This window comes from Drosophila gunungcola (assembly GCF_025200985.1).
Source record: "Drosophila gunungcola strain Sukarami chromosome 2R unlocalized genomic scaffold, Dgunungcola_SK_2 000004F, whole genome shotgun sequence".
In the NCBI taxonomy this organism is placed as follows: domain Eukaryota; kingdom Metazoa; phylum Arthropoda; class Insecta; order Diptera; family Drosophilidae; genus Drosophila; species Drosophila gunungcola.
Window position 1 is genome coordinate 1,476,282 of NW_026453167.1, and position 6,515 is coordinate 1,482,796.

Sequence of the window (6,515 nt, forward strand, 5' to 3'; positions counted from 1 at the left end):
TTACACATACCCTAAAGTAATATACATTTATTACACTTTCAACAAACATAATAAACCCCAATATTTTACACCTTTAACAAATCACATCTTGCAGCTGTGTGGATACCTGGGAAAGGGTATCACATCTCGGATGTTCTTGACACCCGTGACCAGTTGCAAATATCGCTCAAACCCCATGCCAAATCCTCCAGTAGCAATCCCTCCGTATTTTCGCATATCAACATACCAAGAGAGATCCTTTGGCAGCTGCGGATGGGAGCTCAAAATTGCTGGGTCACTTTCACGCAGACTTCCGCCGCATAATTCTCCAACTGCAGGCATTAGAAGGTCCAATGCATGAACCCGATCGGGATTTGTGCGCGAGACTTTCATGTAGAAAGGTTTTTGCTCAGTGGGCCAATCCACAACGAACACGGGAGCAGCACAGTGGTTGACTAAAAACAGTTCCTGATCCTTGGAGAAACCTTCGCTCTGGTTTATTGATGTCTTTAATCTATCCTTATTGTCCTGCAGCACTTGCAGGGCTTGATCGTAGCTCATTATCTGCCACGGTACTTGCAACCAAGGCAGATCTGAGCTGGAATTGGAGTTCCTCTGACAAAAATGCACATCCTCAGAGCTTATTTCCAGCAAGCGATTTGTCACGGACTTGAGCATTGCTTCAATGAACCCAGCCAACTTCTCCAGTTCCTCCAAATGGGCCAGTTCTGCTTCGAACATGTAGAACTCAGCTAAATGCAATGGAGACTTCGAGTTTTCCGCTCTAAAGGCCGGAGAGAGGGTATACGTGTTGCCCAGACCATAGGACATGGCCTCCAGGTGCAGCTGTCCGGAGACGCTGAGGAAGACCTTGCTGTCGAAGTAGCTCTGTTCCACGGGAACTCCCGATCTGGACATCTGTTTCAGTAGGGCTTCAGAGTCCGGCTGAACCCGAAACACTTCTCCAGCTCCCTCGCAATCATTGGTGGTCAGTAGGGGAGTATTGATCTGCACGAAATCCAGCTCATCCATGTAATCATGGATGGCCTTTTGGGCCTTGTGTCTTAGCCTCATCTGGGCGGCTATGAAATCAACGCGGGAACGCAGATGCAGGTGCTCACGGACATATTCCGGTGGATGGTGCTGTTTGGGGCTAAAGGGATAGCCCCCCTGCAGGTGTCCGTCAGCTGAACAATTTATTATATTGCTTTAAAGGATACCAAATTCTTTTGGTTAGATCTAATGAGTTACCCAACATTTCCACGCGTTGTGCATGCAACTCAAAGCTGCCATTTGGAGCCACCTGGATTTGACCCACTGCCGAAATGACGCTGCCTGGAGATAAATGCTGGTTTTCCGGAGTCCTGGGCACCACCACCTGAAACCTACTGCTCGTAGATCCATCATTCACGTCCAGAAATGTGTTATTCTTCAGCCGGCGAACATTCTTGATCCAGCCCTTTAACGAATGCAATGTTTTGAATGGGGTTGCTATCAACACAAAAAAATAAATGGTTTACCTGGATGCTTAAAGAGTCACCTGGCTTGTGGGATTTCGAAATATGGGCTATACGACCAGTTTTGCTGTAAAATCGCCTTAAAAACAACATCCTTTCTTTTATTTGGATTCTTTGGTAGTCGACACTGTCACATCCATCAGAACTCCCATCACCAAAAAATCGATAACAAAATCGATTTCGCTTTTGATATATTTTAACGACCAGGCAACGGTCACACTACACCCACAATTCGTCACTGGCGCTTGTAAAATTCCAGTTTTATTAGTTTTTAATGAAATAGCATTTAAATATGTCTTCATTGGACGCAGACACCGTGCTGCTTAGCATTTTGTTTCTGGTTATTATCGAAAATGCCCTGGAGATTTACATATCGCTGCGACAGGTGAGTTTTTCCGTATGCCGGCTGGTGTGTAAGCGAGATAGCGACAATTCGCAAGGAATTTTATCAATGCAAAGTGATAAATTTAGAGTCGCAAATGTTAATTGGCAATACGCGATGCCCGTTTTATATGATCCCTTTCCCCCCCTCTCCACCAGGTGAAAGTGTACCGCACTGCACTAAAGGTGCCGGCCGAGCTGACGTCACACATGGGCGAGGAGACGTTCCACAAGGCAAGGAAATATGGGCTGGACCAGGAGAACTTCGGCATCTTCAAGGCGGTGGTCATGGACGTGGGCTTGCTCTGCCTGGAGCTGTACATCGGACTGATCGCTGTGCTGTGGCAGTTGTCCGTGGAGGTAGTGGAGCACCTGCAGTGGGACTCCAAGAACGAGATCATCGTCAGCTGTGTCTTTGTGCTGATCTCGAATGTGCTGGGCACGTTTAAGGGTCTGCCCTTTAAGATCTACAAGATATTCGTGCTGGAGGAGACGCACGGCTTCAACAAGCAAACGGCGCGTTTTTTCGCCTGGGATCAGCTCAAGGGCTTCCTGGTCACCCAGGTGCTCATGATTCCCATCACGGCGGCCATTATCTTCATTGTTCAGCGTGGCGGCGACAATTTCTTCATCTGGTTGTGGATCTTCACTGGCGTTATCTCACTGGTCCTACTCACATTGTATCCGATTTTCATTGCACCGCTGTTCGACAAGTACACGCCGCTGGAGAAGGGTGCTCTGAGACAGTCCATCGAGGATCTGGCCGCCTCGCTCAAATTCCCGCTCACTAAGCTGTTCGTGGTGGAGGGATCCAAGCGATCCTCCCACAGCAACGCCTACTTCTATGGCCTCTGGAACTCAAAGAGAATTGTGCTCTTCGACACGTTGCTGCTGAACAAAGGTAAATCCAACGACTCAGAGCTCTCCGACGACGAAAAGGGAAAAGGCTGCACCGACGAGGAGGTTCTGGCCGTTTTGGGCCACGAGCTGGGCCACTGGAAACTGGGCCACGTCACCAAGAACATTATTATCATGCAGGTGCATCTCTTCCTAATGTTCCTCGTCTTTGGCAATGTCTTCAAGTACCCACCATTCTATGAGGCCATGGGGTTCCAGGCCGGCACTCGTCCCATTCTTGTGGGCTTGCTGATTGTATTCACCTACGTCCTGGCTCCGTACAACGCCCTCATGAACTTCGCCATGACCATTCTGTCGCGCCGATTCGAGTACCAGGCCGATGAGTTTGCTTTCAAGCTGGGCTTTGCTGAGCAGTTGGGTCAGGCCCTCATCAAACTGAATGTGGACAACCTGGGCTTTCCCGTTTACGACTGGTTGTACTCCACCTGGAACCATTCGCATCCCACCCTGCTCCAGCGACTAAATCGCCTCAAGGAGCTGAAGGAAGACAAGAAGCTGAACTAAGACCGCTCACATCACACAAGACCAAAGTTTATACTGTTCCCTTTGTTTTAACGTACAAAAAAATAAAGTAAGGGGACCAACCCCAAAGAAAATATTCCATACTTTGCAAAAAGGGAAGTAACGAAACATGTAAACCGGTAGTTTAAAATCCATCAATCAGAACCCAGCCCAAAATGATTTTCAAACGTAGCTTCAAAATTTAAAAAAAAAATATGCCTAAAATGTTTAGCTATAATCAGAGTAACCCAACATGACTGCGTACTTCTGGGATGATCCAAAAGCAATACTTTACATAATCATAGCTTTCTTAGTGCTGGACAATTTATGGGCCATTTATCTGCTGCTACGGGAGGTAATTGATGAAGAGATCTTGAAATTGCTGTTGGTATAATACTAATAATTTGTTTTCCAGATCAACGTGGCCTACAAAGCGCACAAAGTTCCGACTGTGATCAGTCCATATTTGCCGCAGGAGCTGTACGACAAGATGCGGGTCTACAAGATCCACAAGGGCTGGTTTACCATTGTCAACACCCTGGTCACTGCGGTTATAATGGGCGTCCTGGAGCTGTACTTGGGCTTCTACGCCTGGCTGTACGGAGTGGCCGGCCAGTGCGCCATGGCCAAGTGGATGGAGCACGAGGCTTGCGTCTCCGTGATCTTCGTGCTCCTGCTGAGCTTCTACCTTTGGCTCAAGATGGTTCCGGCCATGATCTACGAGAAAATGTGCATCACGAGTGTGCAGTCCAGGGCCAAACCATCGTGGCTCATGCGCATCTGCCACTTTGTCTTTGACCTGATCGTGGGAACTGCTTTTACCATCGTGGTGGTGGTGGCCTTGGTGTTCATGTTTCTGTCCCTGGGACCATATGCTCCTCTCGGTCTGTACGGTCAAACTCTGATCCTGACATTCTTCATCCTCCTGCTGATTCCTTGTTTGATCGATCCCCTTATGGGCAAGCGTGTGCCGCTGGAGAGCTCAAACCTGCGCACCCAACTGGAGCAGCTGACGCGGCAGGTGGGCTTTCCCATGCGCCAGGTATACATCATCCGGGTGCACGATCCCAATACGGGCAGCAATGCCTTTTTCTACGGCTGTTGCTGCCTGAAGAGGATTGTCATATTTGACACCCTGCTGCTGAATAGAGGGAAAAGAGATCTTGCGGAGCTGTCTCCTGAGGAAATGGGCAAAGGACTGACGGACTCGCAGGTGACGGCTGTGGTGGCCCACGAACTGGGCCACTGGCGGCATGGCCACTTCTACAAGGCAATCATGGCATTCCAAGTTCATCTTATACTGACGATACTACTCTTCGCGGTCCTTTTCCCCCATGGACCCATCTACCAGGCAGTGGGTTTTGCTCCCGGCTTGCAGCCCATCGTCGTGGGATGCCTGATCATTTTTGGCTTCGTGATGACGCCTTACATGACGCTGGCCAACTTCAGCATTCTGTCCATGACGCGCTGCTTCGAGTATCAGGCAGATAGATTCGCCTACCAACTCGGATACGCCGGAGATCTCGGCCAGGCGCTGCTCAAGCTCTATGCGGACAACCTGGCCTTCCCCGTCTCCGACTTCTGCTACTCCAGCTGGAACCACACGCATCCCACCATGCTGGATCGTTTGGCTCATCTGGAGGAACTTCGACGTTAGACTTTCGCTTTTTTTTTCTGAAAACACAGTAGGTTTTGATTGAGTTATCCGGACTATTCGGTATTAATAGATATATCTCTTACAACAATTGTTGTTGTTTGTTGGGGGAATATGATAAGTTTTGATGGCATTCTACGATACTTGGCCCAAGGTAGACCCTGTTATAATACTGGTGGTGCTATGTCTGATTGTGTTGGTTGACCGGATCTGGGAGATGATACTCACCAAGAGACAGGTAAGTTGGCTTTTTCTCGATCACTGATCTCTAATCCCCATTGCCCATTGTCTATCCCCAGCAACTGGTGTGTCTGAACTCGATTATGGTGCCGGAGGAGCTGAGAGGAATCATTCCGCCGGAGATTTACCACCGGGCCAGGATCTACGAACTGCACAAAACGGAACTGCAGCTCTGGAAGTACCTAATTGATCTGATCCTCTCGCTGTGTGAGTTGGCTTTGGGCTTCTATCCCTTCCTCTGGAGCCTGGCCACCAAGAGCCTGGCATCGGTGACCTCAGCGGAGATCTGGATTAGCCTGACTTTCGTCTTCTACCTGACCATCTACATATGTCTGAGGTTTCTGCCCGTGCTGATCTACGACAAGTGTCTGCTGGAGCTGCGCTATGGGATGTCGGGGAAGTTTCCGTGGTACTTGTACTGCTGCATCGGCCTCCTGGCCATCCTGCTCAGCCAGTTGGTGCTGCTCCCGCTGGCCGCGGCCATTGTGTTCAGCGTGACTTTTGTCGGCTACTATTTCTTCCTGTGGTTCTGGCTCTTCTGGGCCCTGTTCACCCTAATGCTGGTCTTCTTGCTGCCCTACTGCTGCATTCCGTGCATTGGACGTCAGGTAGTTCTGCCGGAAGGCACTGCTCTGTATGCGGAGGTGAAGCGGGTCTGCGACATGGTTGGATTCCCCATGAAGCGTGTGTTCATCATCAGGACCCGGACCATGCAGTATAGCAATGCCTACTTCTATGGCAGCTGCTGTTTGAAGAGGATTGTTATCTTCGATACCCTGCTGCTGAACAAGGGAATGGATGTCAGTGAGCTTCAGCCGTATGAAGTGGGCAGGGGACTGACCAACACTCAGGTGGCGGGCGTGGTGTGCCACGAGCTGGGTCACTGGAAGCATGGACATTTCTACAAGGCTACCATCATCATGAAGCTGCACTTTTTCCTGACCATGGGACTCTTTGGCCTGTTCTTCCACTGCCCGCAGCTGTACATGGCGGTGGGGTTCGCACCCGGCCTGTGTCCCATCATCGTGGGATTCATCATCGTCCTCCGGTTTACCCTCACTCCATATCTCACGCTGGCCAACGTCCTGATGCTGTGGAATTTGCGACGCTTTGAGTATGCCGCCGATAGCTTCGCCCATCGCATGGGCTACTCCATCCAACTGAGATTGGCCCTGGTCAAGATCTATGCCGATCACATGAGCTTCCCGGTCTACGACAACTGCTACGCCCGCTGGCATCACACGCATCCCACGATCCTCCAGAGACTGGCCTACCAGCAGAAGTTGGATGCCAAGGCCATGCGAGGTGGGCCCTACCAATCGTAG

At 50.0% G+C, this 6,515-nt stretch overlaps 4 protein-coding genes across 5 annotated transcripts; 3 read left to right on the forward strand and 1 right to left on the reverse strand.

Moving 5' to 3' along the window:
- Positions 1-7: 7 nt before the first annotated feature.
- On the reverse strand, positions 8-1,656 carry LOC128254396 (probable asparagine--tRNA ligase, mitochondrial). Its single transcript, XM_052983474.1, has 3 exons — positions 1,500-1,656; positions 1,231-1,438; positions 8-1,166 (listed from the first exon to the last, which is right to left on the reverse strand). Exons 1-3 carry the CDS (start codon positions 1,587-1,589, stop codon positions 82-84), a joined length of 1,383 nt encoding a protein of 460 aa, XP_052839434.1. The 5' UTR covers positions 1,590-1,656; the 3' UTR covers positions 8-81.
- Positions 1,657-1,743: 87 nt separating this feature from the next.
- On the forward strand, positions 1,744-3,393 carry LOC128254398 (CAAX prenyl protease 1 homolog). The gene is made up of 2 exons (XM_052983477.1): positions 1,744-1,881; positions 2,037-3,393. The coding sequence occupies exons 1-2, from the start codon at positions 1,789-1,791 to the stop codon at positions 3,297-3,299; spliced, it is 1,356 nt and encodes a 451-aa protein (XP_052839437.1). The 5' UTR covers positions 1,744-1,788; the 3' UTR covers positions 3,300-3,393.
- A 118-nt stretch (positions 3,394-3,511) lies between these two features.
- LOC128254399 (CAAX prenyl protease 1 homolog) lies at positions 3,512-4,953 on the forward strand. Its single transcript, XM_052983479.1, has 2 exons — positions 3,512-3,651; positions 3,712-4,953. The coding sequence occupies exons 1-2, from the start codon at positions 3,550-3,552 to the stop codon at positions 4,951-4,953; spliced, it is 1,344 nt and encodes a 447-aa protein (XP_052839439.1). The 5' UTR covers positions 3,512-3,549.
- LOC128254397 (CAAX prenyl protease 1 homolog) lies at positions 4,849-6,515 on the forward strand. Of its 2 annotated transcripts, XM_052983476.1 has the most exons (3): positions 4,849-4,981; positions 5,073-5,188; positions 5,250-6,515. In XM_052983476.1, exons 2-3 carry the CDS (start codon positions 5,078-5,080, stop codon positions 6,513-6,515), a joined length of 1,377 nt encoding a protein of 458 aa, XP_052839436.1. In that variant the 5' UTR covers positions 4,849-4,981; positions 5,073-5,077. The 2 variants fall into 2 exon arrangements, with proteins under 2 accessions (XP_052839436.1, XP_052839435.1); XM_052983475.1 differs by lacking the exon at positions 4,849-4,981 and having other exon boundaries at positions 5,047-5,188.

Coding starts and splice junctions, on each gene's coding strand:
- LOC128254398 (XM_052983477.1), top strand. CDS start 1,789: ATGTCTTCATTGGACGCAGACACCGTGCTGCTTAGCATTTTGTTTCTG. Junction 1,882..2,036: donor TTTACATATCGCTGCGACAG/GTGAGTTTTTCC, acceptor CCTCTCCACCAG/GTGAAAGTGTACCGCACTGC.
- LOC128254399 (XM_052983479.1), top strand. CDS start 3,550: ATGACTGCGTACTTCTGGGATGATCCAAAAGCAATACTTTACATAATC. Junction 3,652..3,711: donor TTTATCTGCTGCTACGGGAG/GTAATTGATGAA, acceptor TTTGTTTTCCAG/ATCAACGTGGCCTACAAAGC.
- LOC128254396 (XM_052983474.1), bottom strand. CDS start 1,589: ATGTTGTTTTTAAGGCGATTTTACAGCAAAACTGGTCGTATAGCCCAT. Junction 1,439..1,499: donor GTGACTCTTTAAGCATCCAG/GTAAACCATTTA, acceptor CATTCGTTAAAG/GGCTGGATCAAGAATGTTCG. Junction 1,167..1,230: donor ACAACGCGTGGAAATGTTGG/GTAACTCATTAG, acceptor TAAATTGTTCAG/CTGACGGACACCTGCAGGGG.
- LOC128254397 (XM_052983476.1), top strand. CDS start 5,078: ATGGCATTCTACGATACTTGGCCCAAGGTAGACCCTGTTATAATACTG. Junction 5,189..5,249: donor TGATACTCACCAAGAGACAG/GTAAGTTGGCTT, acceptor GTCTATCCCCAG/CAACTGGTGTGTCTGAACTC.